This window comes from Triticum urartu, chromosome 5A, assembly GCF_056163025.1.
Source record: "Triticum urartu cultivar PI428250 chromosome 5A, HENAU_Tu73, whole genome shotgun sequence".
NCBI lineage: Eukaryota > Viridiplantae > Streptophyta > Magnoliopsida > Poales > Poaceae > Triticum > Triticum urartu.
The window spans coordinates 643,941,261-643,961,580 of record NC_141877.1 but is presented as its reverse complement, the minus strand read 5'-3'; the positions used below and the strand labels follow the sequence as shown (position 1 = coordinate 643,961,580).

Here is a 20,320-nt window from a genome sequence, read left to right as displayed (position 1 = left end):
AAGCTTCTTCTTCAATATTTTCAGTAGCTTCTCAAATCCTTTGTCAGCCACAGCATTCTCTGCCTTCCACTGCAGCAATTCTAGTACGGTACCGAGCTTTGTGTTGCCATCTTCGCAATTGGGGTATAACCCTTTTTTGTGATCCTCTAACATGCGATCGAACTTCAGCTTCTCCTTTTGACTAATGCATTGCGTCCTTGCATCGACAATGACCCGGCGGAGATCATCATCATCGGGCACATCGTCTGGTTCCTCTTTATCTTCAGCAGCTTCACCCGTGGCAGCATCATTGGGCACATCGTCTGGTTCCTCTTGATCTTCACCAGCTCCCCCCGTTGCAGCATCACCGTATTCAGGGGGCACATAGTTGTCATCGTACTCTTCTTCTTCGCCGTCTTCCATCATAACCCCTATTTCTCCGTGCCTCGTCCAAATATTATAGTGTGGCATGAAACCCTTGTAAAGCAGGTGGGAGTGAAGGATTTTCCGGTTAGAGTAAGACCTCGTATTCCCACATTCAGTGCATGGACAACACATAAAACCATTCTGCTTGTTTGCCTCAGCCGCATCGAGAAACTCATGCACGCCCTTAATGTACTCGCGGGTGTGTCTGTCACCGTACATCCATTGCCGGTTCATCTGCGTGTATTATATATAATTAAGTGTCCAAATTAATAGAAGTTCATCATCACATTAAAACCAAAGTGCATACATAGTTCTCATCTAACAACATATAGCTCTCCAGAGCATCTAATTAATTAAACCATACATTGAAACTATGTAAAACATTTCAATGCGAAAACAAATGCGATCATAATCGCAACCAAGGTAACAATTGATCCAACGGCATAATGATACCAAGCCTCGGTATGAATGGCATATTTTCTAATCTTTCTAATCTTCAAGCGCATTGCATCCATCTTGATCTTGTGATCATCGACGACATCCGCAACATGCAACTCCAATATCATCTTCTCCTCTTCAATTTTTTTTATATTTTTTCCTTCAACAAATTGTTTTCTTCTTCAACTAAATTTAACCTCTCGACAATAGGGTCGGTTGGCATTTTCGATTCACATACATCCTAGATAAATAAAATCTATGTCACGTTGGTCGGCATAATTTTCATAAACAATAAATGAACCAATAGTTATGAAGATAATATACATACCAAACCCGAATCATAGACAGGACGAGGGCCGACGGGGGCGGATACCAAAACCATCGCACTATATAAGATGCAATAATAAATGTAAGAAAATGATACAAGTATCTATCTAAACAGACAAGTAAGAATATTTCTCCTTTCAGAAAGAAGATAAGAACAAGAGGCTCACCACGGTGGTGTCGGTGATGAGATCAGCGCGGGTGATCGACGGCGGTGAAGACGGGGACGGGGCGTGACGGACCGCTAAATCTAGACAAATCTCGAGGAAAATGGAGCTTGGAGGTCGAGCTTCGAGAGGAGAAAGTTTAAGTAGTGTGGCTCGGGCATTCCATTGAACACCTCATGTGCATAGGAGGTGAGCTAGAGCACCACAAACCCCTCCCCTCGCCGGCCAGAGAAAAACAGAGCACTGGAGTGCTCTGCTCGCGGGCGAGGGTATATATAGGCACCTCATTGGTCCCGGTTTGTGGCAAGAACCGGGACTAAAGGGGAGCCTTTGGTCCCGGTTCAGGCCACCAACCGGGACCAATGGTGGTGGGCCAGGAGCGAGGCCCATTGGTCCCGGTTCGTCCCACCAACCGGGACCAAAAGGTCCAGACGAACCAGGACCAATGGCCCACGTGGTACGGCCGGCCCCCTGGGCTCACGAACCGGGACCAATGCCCACATTAGTCCCGGTTCTACACTGAACTGGGACTAATGGGCTGAGCCGGCCTGGACCATAGCCCTGTTTTCTACTAGTGCATGTAGGCAGCCGCACGTGGGATGGGCTGGGTAAACGAGAAAAGAAAACCCGCGCGCGTTGGCGTTGGCGTTGGCTTCTTCCCCTGACAGATGGATGCCACGCCGAGCCGATCGAGGCAGCTAGCTTGCATTTTCGCCGGTCGATCGGTGGCCGACTGGTCGGGACTGTCGTCTCTCCCCATAGCCATAGGGCGGTCTCCGATGGAGCAGGCGCGGCGCTCGGGGACATGATTTCCGGCCGATGTCCGATATGTCCGGCCGCGGCCAGTGATACACACCAGCTAGAGCGTAGAGCATCCACAGCCGGTTTTCTGAAATCCTTCTTAAACGTTCGTTGACGCGTCCAGTCAATGACCGAACATGAGAGAGGAAAAAGAGAACACAGTCGACTCCCTCATCTGTATACATTTGAGTTGTCCGCAAATTCTTATATTAAAGACAAATGTATGGAGGATATGAGGGCTCGCGGACACGTCTGGACATGCCGGTCCATTCCTCATATAGGACGCAGCTCATATTTTCTCTTTCTTCATCCTCACTAATCACGTGCAAGTGACCGAAGATATGATGAAGAAAGTGAAAGGTATGACTATATGAGTGGACAAATAAGGACTCAAAATACACACACATGATACTTGATCGGGCGCGTCCGCGAGCGTTTAGGGTCAGATTTGCTAAATCGGGCGGCAGATGATGCTCTTAGACAACGCATGACACCAGCTAGCTGTCCCCGCGCCCGTCCGGAGTTAGGCGACGCAGCGTAGGTCCCCGGGGTCAATTCTTTCGACTCTGTGTCATTTGATATCTGCTCGGAAAAGGCGGTAAATTTGTCCTGTCGGCGCTCGGTCTCGATCGGGCTCCTCTCGTCACGCGCCGGTGATAGTGTCTGGATTTCTCGGTGATTTCCGGTGAATTTCCAAGTGCCTTGGGACGGGGACATTTTCGTAGTGATACTACGTTGGTGCATTTCTTTTACTGACTGCGTCGTCGTCTTGGGACAGGGACCTTTTGGCATGGGAGATCGGAGGAGACCTGAGAGGAGACTGGGCTAGCTAGCTAACACCCAAGTTGTCTAGCCTAATTAGTTAGTTCTCCAATCACTGGTCTGGAACACACAAGTCGGCGGGATCTTCTGCCTGATCTTGAAAATGGATAAAAAATGGTCTGTGCTTACTTTCAGCGTAACTGCTCCAGCCAGCAGGTAGTACTACGTGACCATCTCGATCGATCGTGGGATAAGTAAATGAAGGGTGTATGGCACGTGGATGGAGCCGTTTGTTGTTTACACACCGACTAATCGACTATGGTGGTGCACATTATTAGTCCAACCTAGCTAGGCTCCCGGCCGTGATCCACAGACCTCATGCCACGCATTAATAACTGCACAAATCCAACTACACAACGTCTCGCTCCCGTCTTTTTACTTTGCATATAAAAATTGTCTGAAATCAAACTTCATAAAGTGATCATATTTATATGAAAAAATATCAACACCTACTATGCTAAAATATTACAATGTAAAAATTTAATTCATGACACATTTACTGACATTGATTTCACATTATGAATGTTGTTGTTTTCTATAAAGTTGATCAAACTTTACGAGGCTTGACTTCAAACAAATCTTATATGCGAACTAAAAAGAACTGGAGGGAGTACTATGCATGGTATTTTCGTATGTATCAACACATTCACACCTACGTACCGATCGATCTCTCTAGTTCTATCTATAGTTCTATACTACTAACAAGTGCATTTATATAGAGTTAAGGTAGTTCCACGAAGAGTATACTATGCATCAAATTTGTTCACTTCCTTGAAAATCCGTTCGAATTGTAATTGGATATTTACGGCCAGTTGCGGAGCCAGAAAATTTTGATTAAGGGGGCCAAAGGATGCTAAAACGGCTGTGGAAGGCCAAACAATGAAAAATGAGCTTTTAGCAGCAAATGATCATTAAACATGTGGTGTTCATATGTTAACACGCACCGATCGATCGACCTCTCTAGACCTATCTATACGCACGTACATAGCAGAGATGTGCTTATACTGACTTATACTATACTAACAAGTAGTGCTATGCTTGTGCATTTGCGCAAGGCTAAGCTAGTTCCACGAAGCTCCTTCCTTCATATGCTTGCAAAGAATGAATTAACTACACAAAGTTATACTACTTGTGTAGATCATATATGCGAGTGAGTTCCTAGGGGGGTGCCTACATACCCTCCAAACTGAGTTACCAAACAAAGGCTGGGCGGCGGGAAAACCAGAGGGGCCAATGCCAACCCACTAGTGCAATTCTCTAGTATTTTATGTGCCAATGATTGGATCATCCTTGCTTACAAGGACCGCGCGCGCCAGTGACGGTGAATCTCCGGCGAGCTGGCTCCTATAAATACCGCCCCCCTTGCAGCGCCTTCCCTCACAGCACGCACCACAGCACAAAGTCCGAAAATGGAGAGCTCAGTCCAGAGCTGGTGGGTGCTTCCCCTCACCTTGCTCCCGGCCATCTCCGGCGGCCCGCATGGCGGCACCACCATGACAACCACACTCGCCGCCGTAGCCACCAGCTTCGCCTACGTCGCCGTCCTCGCCTGCCTCGCGTGGGCAGCCGCGGCCCTGCTCTACTGGGCGCACCCGGGCGGCCCTGCATGGGGCCGGTACTGGCGGGGCAGGGGCCAGGGCGCGGGCCTACGACGTGCCATCCCGGGCCCGAAGGGGCTCCCCGTCGTCGGCAGCCTCGGGCTCATGTCCGGGCTGGCGCACCGCTCGCTGGCGGACGAGGCGGCGCGCCGGCCCGGGGCCAAGCGGCTCATGGCGCTGTCCCTCGGCCCCGTCCGCGCCGTCGTCGCCTCCCACCCGGACGTCGCCAAGGAGATCCTCGACAACCCGGCCTTCGCCGCCCGCCCGCTCAACCACGCCGCCTACGGCCTCATGTTCCACCGCTCCATCGGCTTCGCCGAGCACGGGCCCTACTGGCGCGCGCTCCGCCGCGTCGCGTCGGGCCACCTGTTCGGCCCGAGGCAGGTCGACGCCTTCGCGCCATACCGCGCGCGCGTCGCCGGCGACGTGGTCGCGTCGCTGCGCGGCGCCGGGGCGGGCGTGGTGGAGCTGCGCGGCGTCCTCCGCCGCGCCTCGCTCTACTACATCATGCGGTTCGTGTTCGGCAAGGAGTACGACGTGTCGGCGCCGCAGTCGTCGTCCGGCGAGGTGGAGGAGCTGCTGGAGATGGTGCACGAAGGGTACGAGCTCCTCGGGAAGGAGAACTGGTGCGACTACTTCCCGGGGCTCGCCGCCGTCGACCCGCAGGGCATCGGGGCCCGGTGCGCCGAGCTCATGCCGCGGGTGAACCGCTTCGTGCACGGCATCATCCGGGAGCACCGCGCCAAGGCGACGCTCACCGCCAGTGGAGAGGCACCGCGTGACTTCATCGACATATTGCTTTCCCTGCAGGACAGCGAGGGGCTCGCCGACGCCGACATCGCCGCCGTGCTCTGGGTACGTACGCAGCATGCATATTATCAAGAGCAACAAACACAACTTTTTCACCAACATGGCATCGGTTCCATTTGGAGTAGTATTACGTATGCAGATCACGCCTACTACTTTTGTTGCGATAACAATAATCTTGACAAAGCGGCCAATCAACGTAGCACTTTTAAAAAGCTAGCTAGCAAGCGCCCATGCAAAATTCCACCAGCTTTTTCTTCTTTGTTTAGTTCCGAATCATTTTAATGGATGGCTAGTAGTCAGTTACTACTGCCTAATGGATAGAGCACTGGGTGTAAAAAACAAGAAAATGTTGGCTGTTTTTTTCCAGGAGATGATCTTCAGAGGAACGGACGCCATGGCGGTGCTGATGGAGTGGGCCATGGCGCGCCTGGTGCTCCACCGCGACGTGCAGGCCAAGGTGCACCGCGAGCTCGACGAGGTGGTCGGCCGGAGCAGCCCGGCCGCCGAGTCGTCCCTGCCGGCGCTGCCCTACCTGCAGGCGCTGATCAAGGAGGCCCTCCGCGTGCACCCGCCGGGGCCGCTGCTGTCGTGGCGCCACAGGGCGATCACCGACACGTACGTCGACGGCCACCTCGTCCCCGCCGGCACCACGGCCATGGTGAACCAGTGGGCCATGAGCCGCGACCCGGAGGTGTGGGACGCGCCGCTCGAGTTCCGGCCGGAGCGGTTCCTGGCCGGCGGCGAGGCGCCGGATGTGTCCGTGCTCGGCGCCGACGGCCGGCTCGTGCCGTTCGGGTCCGGCCGGAGGAGCTGCCCCGGCAAGTCCCTGGCCATGACCACGGTGACCGCGTGGATGGCCACCCTGCTGCACGAGTTCGAGTGGGCGCCGGCGGCGTCCTCCGGCGTCGACCTGTCGGAGGTGCTCCGCCTGTCGTGCGAGATGGCGGCGCCGCTCCAGGTCCGGGTGCGCCCGAGGAGGTGCTCCGCCTGATGTGGCTCTGGCCACAGGTTTGATCGGCCTCGCCGTGTGCTGCTAGTAGTTTCTCGTAGTCCCGTGACGTGACCCCGTGCTTCACGAAAGTGAATAATTAAGCTGCCGGTGTAAAATGTACGTGCGCCGGGCCCAGCTCAGCTCAGTGTTTGGTTCAGAGTTTCTTTCTAACTTGTGTGATGTGATGTGTATGCTATGTAACGTACCATCAGGTGTGAGTGTGAGGTTCCACATAGTGTACAAAATTGCAAAACAAAAATCTATAAGAGATTGTGTGTGGAGTGTGCAATAGTACACCGTTGCTTGTCATGTGTAAAGGTGCACGAGTTTTGGCTTTAGAACATCTTCAACAGGCGCCGGTCGCGCAGCGCGCAAAAAACACATATGCCGTATGCGCATCGGCTGGTTTGGCGCGGCGCGTAGCGCTGGCTTCAGCGGCCGCGCTAAAATGCAGCGCGCGCGTCGCTCCAGCAGCGCGCCAAAATGCAGCGCGTGCGACCCGTCGGTGCATTGCATATAGCATTTTTCAACACAAAATGATAAACATTTTTAACACAATAAAAATTTCACACAAACAAATTGATGAAGTTCATGCCCACAAGTTTAAAATCATGCCCACAAGTTCATCCAACCAAGTTCAAAATGCAAATCAAGTTCAATACACAAAGGAAAGACACATCATTCCTTGTCCTCGTCTTCGTCCTCGTCCTCATCTTCGGAAGACGATTCTTCCGCCTCTGAAGATGAATCTTCCTCTCTCTCCTCATCGCGCACCGCATCATGTGAAGCTCCAACGGTGTTGGCAAGATTTTCAACGGCATCTTCATGGGAATGTGTGCGAGGAGGCTCATCGAAAGACATTCCGCCCATGGCGGCCGGAGGTGCACCCATGCCTTCCATGAGAGAAGCAAAACTCATGCCTCCCATCGTGGCCATAGCGTCGGGGCGTGCTCCAAAGCCAGCCATGCCTCCCATTGCACCTAAACCGCCCACGGTACCTCGGAAGCCACCCATGGCGCCGAGGCCACCGCCACCCATGGCGCCGAGGCCACCGCCACCCATTGCACGAACCATGGCTCTTTTTTGGATCAAGACTTCTTGTTGGGCAAGATTGACATACTCATTTTGCGCCGCATTGAGGTTAATTGTGTCCAAGAAGAACAAGTGCTCCCATTCCAACAATCTAGTTCGCTCCTCATTGCTCACCTTCCTCTCCTCCAAAGCCACCTTCCTCTCCTCGGCCGCCACCCTCCTCTCCTCGGCCGCCAACCTCCTCTCCTCGGCCGCGGCATCTTGGGTCCTTGCCATTTTCCTCACCTTGTTGGCTTCTTTTCTTGCCTTCACAATAGCTTCCATAGCATTTTTGAACTCATCATCTCCTTCCTCTTCTTCTTTTGGGTTTGGTCTTTCTTGCACCCATCCGGTCGCTTTGGCTTCGAGTATGAAATCGAGTTGGGTGTAGGGCTTCTCTTGCCGTCATCACTTGATGCATCATCCTCATCATCATCATCATCCAACTTAATTGTTCGCTTCCGTTTGTCGCTCAAATGCAAATCATCCAAATCTTCACGCTTCTTCCATTTCTCATCATCCTTCAACACATCATAGCAATGAGGCAAAGTAAAGACCCTTCCTTTCTTGATCTTCCCCTTCTTGGTTTTCCTCTCCTCTTCTTTGAAAAGTTTTGCGCAATGTTGAACTACATGAAAACAAAGCAAGTTAGCACCAACAACAAGCAAAACAAAGCAAGTTTAGCACCAACATGTAAGATGAAATGGCACTTACTCTATCGTCCTCATTTGTGCCACTTGGGTTCAACTTGTCAACCGCCTTTTGACAAGCCACCCACCTTTGACAATCCGAGTTGATTGTCGACCACCGGGACCTAAGTGATCGGTTGGAGCGGTCAATTCCACTCACGTTGCGAGCATCAAAGTGTTACTTCATCCGGTTCCAATAAGCATCTCTACTTTGATCGCCTCCAACGGATGGATCCCTCGACACTTGCAACCAAGTATTGCATAGTAAGATGTCATCGGTGTTGGTGTAATTACCCGTTCTTCCTTTCGGTGCGTCGACAATGCCCTCACCCTCCTCGTCCACCTCGAACTCATGGTCTTCAAAATGCATGTCATTGGTTTGAGACCAATGCAAATTGTTGGAGCCAACACCCATCGTTGACATGTATGCATCATCATTGAGACTACAAAATTTTTTGCACGATGCAAATAAGCTATCTATATGTGACGAATGCATCATTCAAAAAATAACAAAAAATTGAAATGTTAGAATTTTTTTACCTTGGAGGCATTTCATCGAACATGTTGTGCGCGCCGGCCGCCGGCTCAACGAGTGAGCTTGCCGGCGCTTCGGCAGCCGCCGCACCCGTCGCACGCCCCGCAAGCTTCTTCCTCTTCGCCTTGGAGGTGCCGGAGCCGTCCGCCGCCTTGTTTTTCTTCGCCGATGTCTTGCCCTTCTTTGGCCGTGCCGCATTGGGGAGCTTTGAGGAGGAGGGGGCGGCAGCTTGGGCCGGCGCCGGCACGACGCCACCCGCCGCCGAGGTCATCCGCGGCGGCATGAAGAGGCCGCACGCGAGGCCGCTCGTCGGAGGAGCTCCGGCGGCGGCGAGGCCAACGCCACCCGGGCTAGGGTTTGTGGCGGCGGGGGGGGGGGGGGGGGGGGAGGGGGGATCGCGGCTATAGGACGGGGTGAGCGGGGTGCCGGCGCGTGCGTCCATGGGTGCGGGTCTCCGGCGCCGGCGCGCACGGGGCTTTGGAGGGGGAGAAGAAGAGCGCCGAGTGTGCCGCGCGCGGAAGCGGGCGCCGCAAATACACCGCGCGATGAACCGCATCCACGCGCGCTCCCAACTGCTTATACCGCGCGCGCGGTTATTGCGCGCCCGCTGAAGCCATCCGCGGGGTTGCGCGCGCGCTAAAACAGGAGATTTTGCGGCGCGGCGTCTGTTTAGCGCGCCTGTTGGAGATGCTCTTAGGCTCTCCCTCCGACTACAGCAAACTGTTTTTTGGTTTTTATGGCCTCCTGGATCTTAAAGGAATGGCAGAGTTTTCATACCTGAAAAAAAAAATATCACCGGCAGACACTTTTTCTGTGAAGCGCGAGGCTGAAGGTGGGGATGCCATGAGGAACGCCAACCATGGCGAGGCCGAGCCGTGGAGACCGGTAGCCTACGATAACCGGCGGGAGCGAGTTCGACACTTGACGCTAGGGCCGGGAGGGAAGGTGGTGGTTGTCGAAGCTGTTCATCCGAGGGGTGGCTTAGAGGGATGGCCGGGGATAGGTCGAGGTTGGGTAAGGCGGTGCACAACTGCGCCACCGACCATGGGGGGCGAAGGCAGGTGATTGGTCGCGCGTGAGGAGGAAGGAGGAACTGTCGTGGGTGGTGAAAGAAGAAAGAGAGGATGAAGAAGAACAATGCACGCACGATGGCCGTTGGATGTTGATGGACCGATGAGACTGGTCTCTTTGGGCATTTGACCAGTAAGGTGTCCAAAAAATGTATGCATGGATGGCCACACTCTGGAGTTTGCCCTTTGTGCGACACAACTCCGAAGACAACAGCACACTTGTTCTTCCAATGTAATACCTCCGTCCTACAATATATCTTGCAAAAACGTTATTGTAGGGCAGAGGGAGTAATATCATGACTGGACATTAGGCATTTTGTTTTGACCTTTGCGCTAGTATCATTCTTAAACTTCTACTACTCCCTCTATTTTTATTTACTTTGCATTCTGGATTTAAACAAAGTCAAACTTTGTCAAGTTAGACCAAAAATATAGGAAAAATATCAATATTCATAATATCAAGTTCATATTGTATGAAAATATACTTTATGATGATTCTAATACTTAGTGTTACTATTCATCATTCAGGGTACAGAATAAGTTATTCTTCATCCGAGGTAATCTTACGATCATTTCATAATTAAATTACGTTTGGAATTCAAATAGTTACATTCCTATTGATTCACTACGTAAAATTTGACATAAGAAAATAAAAATATAAGTCATAAGACAAGAAAATTTGCAGTTTATGTGTATTTTAGACTATGTTTTTACGTTTGTAATTTTACATAACATAAAATATTTTTTACGGCAATTATATATTTTCTTACGGTCTCTTTTTGCGTCGGAAAAAATAAAAAAACTTACGGAACGTAAAATTATGGTGCATTGATGGTAAAATAGAGGGAGGTGAAGAATAACTATTCATTACCCAGCGTGACGAATAGTGCGACCCTTCTAATACTATAGATTTTACATTGTAGATGTTGATAAAAAAAATTCTAAATAATAACAAACTTGATAAAGTTTGACTTTGACTAAACCCAGAACGCAAAGTAAACAAAAATGGAGGGAGTACTTATTTAACTAACGTGGCAAATATATTGTATCTTTAGAAGAAAAATATCTTTCCTACGACATACCTACGCTGTTCAAACAAACCGTGATCTACAATGATTTTCTTTTCAAGTTTAAAGAGGGCAGGCAGTAAAACATGAGCAGACACTGACTTCAGAAATCCCAGATGTTGGCGTGGAATTATTTTTTGTATCTTTTAGAGATCACGATGCGACTTGGATGAGATACAGAAGTATTCTCCAACAGGATCATTACGAACCATTTCTCAAAGATGACATGGAAGAGATATACAGAAAAGAGACAGATAGACATGGATGTGACAAGCAATTCCGAATGGGATGAGAACAGCAAAGACACGAGCATTTCTGATGGGAATCGATTAGACTCGACACGTCACGGAGACCAAACCACAATGGGATTCATTATTATCATATCAGGTAGCCCAAATTATTCAGGGCCGCACCAACAAAAGGTACAAGATCCGGCACACACAAACAACATACACCCGACATCCCGGACCCCCAACTCTATCAACTGGTGGCACATAAAAGGGATAAACCAACCACTGCCTGTCCAGGGAATACGTTAGCTGAGCACAATATCCGGCACTAGATATCGAAATTTCCTCAGGCAATCCACATGGGAGTTCACTTTGCATACGGTTTTTTTTTTCAAACTCGGGTCGCTTCTGTGTATGATGTACACACTGCAGCGAGCATAAATTCAGATGCTCACTGAGACGGTCCATTCTAGAGGAGAGCATGGCCGACCTTGCAGCAAGTCTCACATTCCCAGCTCTGACAAAAGTTTGCGCCACCTAGGAGTCTCCTCGTCAAATATGTAGGTCAGTTTCGACACCAAGACTCCGCTGCCACCAATCTGCAGTTCCAAAGTTCATGGAGACACGTAGAAGTGTAAGATATATTAAATATACAACAATAACTATACTGTATATTGAGTACCAAACATATGTGTTCTAGAAACAAAAGTTTCTGTTATGAACTCTAACATCAAGTTGTTCTATTGTTCAAGGTTACCAGATCCAGTTTCACAAATCGAAAACACTAACGCCTACACGTGTGGCAACATTGCAACTCGCCCACACGCCTGGATCACCGTCCAGTTAAGTTTGCACGAATCTTGACACACCGAGGCAGTTTTCGCGTGCCACGTAGGACAAGCCCGGTGTGTGGGCGTTGGAGAGGTCGCCCACACGCCCCACAGCACGCGGTTGCCAGCTGCGCTGTGTGGGCGAACTAGTTTCTGCCCACACAGCCACCACCTAGTCCACGCGCGTGTGGGCGACACGACAGTCGTATGTTGTTGGATGGCAACTGCAGTTGCGCGTACATGGCAACTATGATTCGTTTGCTAGACGGCAACTGCAGTTGCGCGTACATGGCAATCAGGTAAACGTACATGGCAACTGTGATTAACCACTCGTGGCAACTAGGTAAACACACATGGCAACTATTGTTTGACCATATGTGGCAAGTAGTTAATCACACAAGACAACTATGGTTTGATTACACGCGGCAACTACCATAAATTAGACATGGCAACTAGAGTTAACCAAAACAGAGAGAGTTGTCATGCTTTTACAACCATATTTGCCATCCCGGATAACTACATCTGCCATCCCGGATGGCAACTAAATCGTCATCCCGCGGGTACCTATTGTAGCTGCGCCAGGACGTGTGGGCATATTTGCTTCGTGCCACACGCACGGGGTGGGGATGAGTAGTACTTGTTGGACGTGTGGCATGAAGTAGCTGCGCCCACACGTGTGGGCGATTCTACTGTTTCGCCCACACACAGCCCGTGTGGGCTGCCCCCTGCTCATGCCACACACGGTGTGTGGGCGAATGCCTATAATGCCACACGTGTGGTGGATATCGCCGTCCTTCACAAATTACAGGCCGGCCTGCATCAATGGGTATCTACCAGACAGTTTGATTTGTCAAATTAGAACAGATTTTGATCTGGACCACTTGCTAACTGGTTCTGGGCACTGGCTGAATTCAGAATTTTTAATTTATAGATCAGGATTTATGCTCCCAGCACCGACCAGGATTTCCTGTTCCTGGTCGTAATATACAGGTTACCACCAAGATTTGAAACCTAGGTGCTAAAGATCTCCATTGTAACTGTCAGTGGTAATAGTTCCACGCTTATAAGTTATAGCTGCTGAATGCAGCTTACTCTAAGATTTGAGTACTTACACTCAAGGTGCAACATGGCTAACCCAGTTTTTTAATTACTTAGATATTTTACTTAGTTGAGAACAACTGTCTGCCTCAAATACAGCATGAAATAATTATCCCGAGAATAAATTGCTACCAACAACAAACTGATAAGAGAAGGCAAATGTTTCCATAGAAAAGCATGAGGTAAATAGCTTACAGATCTCAGCTGTTGAATAGACTTGTAGAGGGATTTTTGGGGAACTACCACATTAATAGCATAGTAGTCCACCGCAACATTGCCATCCTGTGTGCAATACACTGGACTTATAGTTGGGCCCTGTTCACGTCAAGATGGAGCAAATGAAATCATAAGTATTAGTTCAAAAGATAAGATTGTATCCCCATATTAAAAAACAACATTAGTGTGGATTAGCAATCAAGAGCAAACCTATTAGTTAGTTAGCAATGCATTATTAGTTTAACTTGAAGGAACCTAAAAAGGCTGCCAAGACTACAACTGGAATTTGGCCCAGTCTATCGATGCTAACACATTATATTGAGAGATATTCTGGATCCCAAGAGAAATGATAGATGTTACACATCTACTTTCGCTTCAAAGGGCTAGAAATTCCCTCGTCAAACATCTGCCATCGCTTATTTAGTGGGCACAGGCGATAATTATGCAAGTTGCAGATATTATAGGTGCTACAATTGTCGAGCAAATATAATTATATTTTCAGTTATGGATACTAAACTGTATGAGCATATAGAATATAATAGAATATTACAGGTGCTAGAATTGTAGAGCAAATATAATTATATTTTCAGTTATGGATACTAGACTGTATGAGCATATAGAATAGAACTCTATTTTAAATATAAAGCTAAAATTCGACCATCTACCTGCACAAAATATGTGTGCGGTTCATGACTAGTTTTCCCAAAAAATATGTTTCTGCTACTTTAGTGCTTATCATGATACCTGTAATCCACATAATGATGTTTGGCTGAGAACTCTCTCTGCCACTTCTTCTGCACTATTGCCCCTCATATTTGCCGTTACCTTATATGATAATGGAGGGTATAGTAAGTTAATCAATCAACAAGGTGTAATAATCCGACATAAAAGATGTAAACATTTACCATTATCTTGCCAGATGCTGTGAGGTGAGCCTCTAATCTTTCAAGCATCTCATGTGAAATCTCTAACACACCTTCACGTCTGTTCAGAGATTTCTTACTTGCTACAAGCGTTGCCTGCGTGGTGTTGAACACATAATAAAATGAGCACGGGCTTTCACTCTGAAAAATTGAACATCACTTGGAATTATTTGTCCTTTGCGAGCTCGTGCCTGTGTGTGAGAGAACTTACCTGGCTTTCCAAAATTACTCCACCTTCAATTTCCTTCAAATTATTCTCACGCAAAGTCGTTCCACTACTCACAAGATCCACAATAGCGTCAGCCATACCCATCTTCATGGAGAAAAAATGAATAAGTATAGCATATATTACCCTTATAGACTGACGATACATTGTGTCCCAAGAAATTACAAATCAAACAAGTCAACTTTGAGAGGAGGCGACGGGAGACCATAAAAGATAGATCGAAGGAGACCAAAAACAATCTGACAGGGAGGACGAGTTGCTGCGTCTGGAGACCTAAACCTAGGCTGTTATACCATGTTACGGATGCACCTCATCTGGTATTACACAAGAATTAGGGTACAAGGAAGGAAACATAGCCTAATACGGACTCCTAAACTAATACTAATACTCCTAAACAGATGCCAATATAGCACACAGTGGCAAAGATGACTACATTTTTCATTGCCCGTATAATGAATTAAGGCTTGGATCTACCATAATTCACATCCGAACATATACACTATACAGCTTCATGCAATGCTGCTAGCATAGTCAACAAAGGAATAAGACGCGAGGGGGGGGGGGGTAACAGCCTTAAGAATGATACTATGCAAGAGCAGAATTGGTGGAGAAACAAGTGACCAACTATGCTCTAAATATTAGCCTTTGGGTTCTATTAAGATCTAAGGAGCTAGAGGTGGAACTGAAATGGACAACCCACAATGTTTAGTCATCCAAATTTAAAACAAATACATAAAAAGGAGATGAGGCAATCACAGAGAAACAGAAGGAATTAATTAAAAATGAGTTAAATTAAAGATAGCAATCTCACAGCAGGATATGACTCGAGAGCACCATCACCAGCTAAAAATGAAACATGCTTGAAACCCTTTTCTTTCAAAAACTTTGCACCTACCTGCAGCGAAATCCACAAATCAATGATCAGCAAAGAAGAGTCCATGAGAGGGACGGGGGGGCTAGGGGGGGGGGGGGGGGGGCTAACAAATAAAAGTTTATTCATGACCATACATAACCAAATCCTGTAACGACCCGCATTGGTCTTTCTTCACTCCATTGAGGCATATTTAACAAATCCTCTAGAGTATTGACGCTATCGAAAATACCTTCCTTCGGCACCTGATCATAGAACACAATTAGACTTATTCGGATATGAGCTTCAATCAAGGTATAGCGAGGCTGTTAGTAGTAAATGCACTTGGATATACCGTACCGCAAGGGACAAGCGACAATGTCCGAAATCGAGAGCATCATGAATAATAACTAGATCATCATTGCCCTGTCACAGAAAATCTTAAATACATATCAGCATATATCAAAGGAACTGAAAACAATCAATCAGTTGAAATTAATCCAGCAGAAACTTCTAAAACTAAAGGTAGGCGTACACTGGGCCAAAAGATTTAACATTATTCCTCAAAATTTTACCTGCGCATATTCACTGATTATGTCATAACCCACAATACCAAGATCAAGATCCCCTGAACATAGTTTACGAACAATATCCGTGGGCCTCTGAAACCAAACCTCCAAATTTGGAACCTACATACAAAAATGTATTAGAACTTTACCATAACCATCTATTATTCCCTCTGTTTCACAATACTTCAAACCACCACAAATATTCCTGTAGATTAATTAGATATAGGCGGATTTACAGACGCAGCGAATGTAACACTATATCTAGGCATGAAAATGTATGCATGCAACTTATAGATTTTAGCTACCCGCCATGCGACAGAACAGGGTTAGCTGGGAGTCACTGTATATTGTAATTTGTAAATGGAAATAGATCAGACAAAACAAAATGTTTAATATCCCACACTGAAATTTTTAGATACTCAACAGACATGAAGATGCAGGTTCCACATTCTTATTTTGCTTCCTTGATTTTATCAGTATTATCTACATGACAATGGTGCAACCAAATATGCATTACCCAACAAAATAGTTGTTTTGAACAAACTCCAAACTTAACTCTATGAATAACAGACAAATACCAATTACCCAACAAATTAGATTTATGGGTTGGATGTTGTTTAGAACAAACTTCAAACCTGACTGTATGAACAGCTGACGAATACCCATTACCCAACAAATTAGATTTACAGGTTCAATTTTGTTGACTCTATGAATAACTGGTTGCATAAGTTCTCTTTGCAGAGCTTTGCTGGTGCAAAAATAGTTAATCGGAAGGGTAAGTTTTACATGAACCAGTAAGGATTTTTTTTTTCTTTCTATATAGTGAAACTGCAGCACAAAGCAACACAACACAGCAAACGCCAACCACAGCTGAACCTAATAAATATTTTAGATTGTTATAATGTTTCAGTTGGCCTAAATATCTGAACATCTTCCAATTTATTATTTATGTCAAAGACACCACACATATTATTATTCAGCAATATATATTATGGACAATGGATAGATCTCATCTTGACAAAACTGTTGGGAAAAAATATTAAGACATGGAATAAATCTCCTGATGTATCACATCTTGGCTGATGCAATAAACCGATGCTCCTCTAACTATTCTAAAATAATCAGAAAATAGAAGGCCACCTCATTGATATGCCCAAATAGAGAATGTTTCAATTGTGGAATTAATCCCCATGCTTATGTCCATAGTACATAAAACAAATGCAGGACATGTCGAGGTACTGTGTTTAAGCATGAAATAGACGCTACGAGCAGTATAATACATTGATAAATTCCGAGAAACTGCCGAACCACGGTGTTTCTAAACTGTGCCGTCCTATCAATTGAGCCAATCAGGGCCTGAAGGCGTACTGATTCAGTCCCTGCTCACAGCAAGCAGCCACTTCTCCTGCCTAGATACGGTACACGGGTAATGCCGTGGAGACGAGACGGAGATGAGAACTCACCTGCGGGATGTCGGCGGTGTACTGCCGCGGGTTGAGCTGCCTCACCGACAACTGGCAACTCTGCACCAAACACCAACACAGCAACAAAATCAGCAAAAACCATCACAAAATTCAGTCCCAGAAATGGAAGCGAAGCGAGGGCATGGGGACGAGACTCGGCACGGCACGGGGACGGGACCTTGAGGAGGCTTAGGGTTAGCTCGGCCATGCGGCCCTTGCTGGGGAGCCCGAGGCGGACGACGGAGCGGTCGGCGGACAGGGGCCCGGCCGCCGCCGGCTTGGCGGAGACGGCGGTCGCCGCTGCCGCCGCCGCCCGCGGGGCGAGCAAGCGGGTCCTCGCCGCCGCCGCGGCCGGCGACGAGGTCCGGAGGCGGAGGGCGGGGGACGGCCGCGAGGGCGAGGGCGACGGGGAGAGGAGGAAGGGCGCCAGGTCCAGCCGCGCCCCCATCATCGCCGACATTCCGGTGTCGCTCTCGGGGTCGAGGCCTGCTCTCTGGGGCGGAGTGGGGGACGGAGAATGGCCTCCTGGCTGCGGCGAAGCGTCGGGCTGCGGCTGCGGCGGCGAGAGGGAAGGGAGTGGGTAGGTAGGCGGGGTGGGGTTTTGGACGGGAGTGGTGGGGTGGGGTGGGGCTTGGCGGTCTGACGCGGCAGGATGACCGTCCGTTCCGTGGAGCGCGATCGATCACGACACGGAGGATGGATATTCGCGAGAGGTTTATTTTGGTTCGCGAGCAACCATGGAATGGGCCGATGTCGGCCCGGCCCAAAATTTCATGGTTAATGGGTTTTTTAGACGCTGATAACGACCACATGTGTGGCATATTAGACATCCGTCCACACGTTATGTGTGGCGTAAATAGAAAGCAGCTCACACGGGTTATGTGTGGACGAACATTAGAAATGCCTACACGTGTGAGCGTAGCTACTTTGTGTCACACGCTCAACAAACTACTATTCATCCTCACCCCGCGTGTGTGGCACGAAGTAAATCTGCCCACATGTTTTGGTGCATGGGATGACACTTTAGTTACCCCGAGGATGATAACTTTAGTCATCTGGGATGGCAAATGTAGTTGCCATGTTTAAGTAATTGTATTTGCCGTCTGTATTCAAATCGTAGTTGTCATGTGTGATAAACTACTTGCCCTATGTGGTCAAACAATAGTTATCATGTGTGATTATCTAGTTACCACGTGTGGTCCAACCATAGTTATCATGTATAGTTAATCACAGTTGTCATGTGTGTTTATTTAGCTGTCACGTACGCACAACTACAGTTGTCATCTAGCAATGAATCATAGTTGCCATGTGTATTTACCTAGTTGCCAAGTACGTGCAACTGCAGTTGCCATCTAACAACGTACGAGCGTAGTGTGGGAGAAGAGCAGTTCGCCTACATGCGCGTGGACTAGGTGGTGACTGTGTGGGCAGAAACTAGTTCGCCCAACGGCACAGCTGGCAACCGCGTGTTGCGGGTCGTGCGAGCGAACTCTCCAACGCCCACACACATGATGATGCCCACGTGGCACTGAAAATCTAATAGATTCATTTAGAATTCGTGCAAAACAAAATCAACGTGTATCAACACGTGTGGGAGAAGTGCAAACATGCCATACATATGGACGCTAATATTTTAGTTTTTTTTCATTGGTTATTAGTATTTCATATAAAGAAGGTTCCCTCAAAGAAAATGGGCCAAAATCTGGTTTGACTTTGTTAGACAACTTTATCACAAAATGACTTCCTCCAAATTTTTGAACACGATCTAACCACCACCGCCGCCGCCGCCACCACCACCACCAACAACAACAACAACAATAACAACAACAACAACAATAACAACAACAACAACAATAAAGCATTTAGTTCCAAACAAGTTGGGATAGACTAGAGGTGAAATCCATAAGATCACGCGATCAACTCATAACTCATGGTTCTGGCACATGAATAGCAAGCTTTCACGCAACCCTGTCCATAGCTAGGCCACATAGAAATATCATGACCCTTTTCAGCAATATCATGGCTTGCGACGCTTCTAGCCCACATAGAAATGCCAAACCGCCTGGCGTTTCTGGCCTGGCCATGCTCTGATCGAGTAGCGGTTGACCACCTCCATGGCAAGGCAAAGAACTCCAAACCATATGGCGTTAGTGGAAATGCCACCGAGAAGCCGTTAATGTGTGCCCGTGGCAACTTATCTATTCTCAGAAGAAACTCTATTGGTTTTCGCATGTCCAGGTCGAGCAGAAACACCACAAGCAATGGCGTTATCAAAAGGATCAAATCGTGCTAAAAAATCTGAAAGGGTTCAAATCGTGCTAAAAAATCTTGACACAATCAAAATAGTGATTTTGGTCTAAAAAGGGCTAGGGGATCAAGCCACACTAGGATAGTTCATCAGGTTGAGCAGCTTGACCTGGATTTGGTTTGTCCAAAGTTGTAGCATGCATCTCACATGCATGTGTGATGGCTAACGGCCGTGCGCGTACATCTCCTCATATTGCTTCATTCCAACAACCGACTTGAGGATTGATGGTGCCAAATCTGATGCTTGGTGTAACGTACCTAGGGATTTGGATCTGGGAGGTAGGAGGAGGGGATGAGAGGGGAACGGCGAGAGAAGGGGAATTGTATAGATAGCAGAAAGGTCAGGAAGATCAGCTTCCGGTCCAAGCAATACAATAGTCGATACCCCTCTCACACCACATGCACTGTTTACTTATACAGCCCACTCACACACACCACAGCTGTCGACAAGCGGTTCGGTCTGCTGATTCGCTTCCCAGTCTTCCAGCCCTTCGTCGTGTCTCTGACTTCGGGACCCACTAGCCCTCCGGATCCTTCTGGTTCGGTGCGGCCTTCCCAAGTGGCATGACAATCTCCCCTCCTTGAGTTGTGGCTTGCCCCCAAGCCGCTGACGCCGGGAATCATTGCTGAAGCTCCTTTGGCTCCTCCCAAGTGGCAAGAGACCTGGGCAAATCTGACCAACGAATCAAGTAGCGTGAGTGGTTACCTGTGTTGGTGTTCACTTCTTTACTGGCCAGGATCTGGAGTGGTTCATGTTGCATATGCAGTACCGCGGGCTCCGGCGGAAGATCAGCTTCCACAGTGGTGTCCACTCCCGGGG

General features: G+C 48.2%; 2 protein-coding genes across 2 annotated transcripts; one reads left to right on the top strand and one right to left on the bottom strand.

Annotated features, from left to right (window-relative positions):
- Positions 1 to 4,313: 4,313 nt before the first annotated feature.
- LOC147973706 (cytochrome P450 78A6-like) lies at positions 4,314 to 6,665 on the top strand. Its single transcript, XM_087522215.1, has 2 exons — positions 4,314 to 5,410; positions 5,733 to 6,665. The coding sequence occupies exons 1-2, from the start codon at positions 4,367 to 4,369 to the stop codon at positions 6,354 to 6,356; spliced, it is 1,668 nt and encodes a 555-aa protein (XP_087378341.1). The 5' UTR covers positions 4,314 to 4,366; the 3' UTR covers positions 6,357 to 6,665.
- A 4,471-nt stretch (positions 6,666 to 11,136) lies between these two features.
- Positions 11,137 to 17,805, bottom strand: LOC125528241 (ATP phosphoribosyltransferase, chloroplastic). Its single transcript, XM_087522214.1, has 11 exons — positions 17,372 to 17,805; positions 17,194 to 17,253; positions 15,737 to 15,850; positions 15,522 to 15,587; positions 15,320 to 15,427; positions 15,123 to 15,206; positions 14,297 to 14,398; positions 14,068 to 14,181; positions 13,907 to 13,987; positions 13,142 to 13,261; positions 11,137 to 11,617 (listed from the first exon to the last, which is right to left on the bottom strand). The coding sequence occupies exons 1-11, from the start codon at positions 17,651 to 17,653 to the stop codon at positions 11,522 to 11,524; spliced, it is 1,227 nt and encodes a 408-aa protein (XP_087378340.1). The 5' UTR covers positions 17,654 to 17,805; the 3' UTR covers positions 11,137 to 11,521.
- Between the last annotated feature and the right edge of the window lie 2,515 nt (positions 17,806 to 20,320).

Excerpts from the sequence above, each read along its gene's own strand:
- LOC147973706 (XM_087522215.1), top strand. The coding sequence starts at position 4,367 with ATGGAGAGCTCAGTCCAGAGCTGGTGGGTGCTTCCCCTCACCTTGCTC. Across the intron at positions 5,411-5,732 it reads ACATCGCCGCCGTGCTCTGG|GAGATGATCTTCAGAGGAAC; the intron begins GTACGTACGCAG and ends GTTTTTTTCCAG.
- LOC125528241 (XM_087522214.1), bottom strand. The coding sequence starts at position 17,653 with ATGTCGGCGATGATGGGGGCGCGGCTGGACCTGGCGCCCTTCCTCCTC. Across the intron at positions 17,254-17,371 it reads TAACCCTAAGCCTCCTCAAG|AGTTGCCAGTTGTCGGTGAG; the intron begins GTCCCGTCCCCG and ends TGTTTGGTGCAG. Across the intron at positions 15,428-15,521 it reads ATTGTCGCTTGTCCCTTGCG|GTGCCGAAGGAAGGTATTTT; the intron begins GTACGGTATATC and ends TTCTATGATCAG.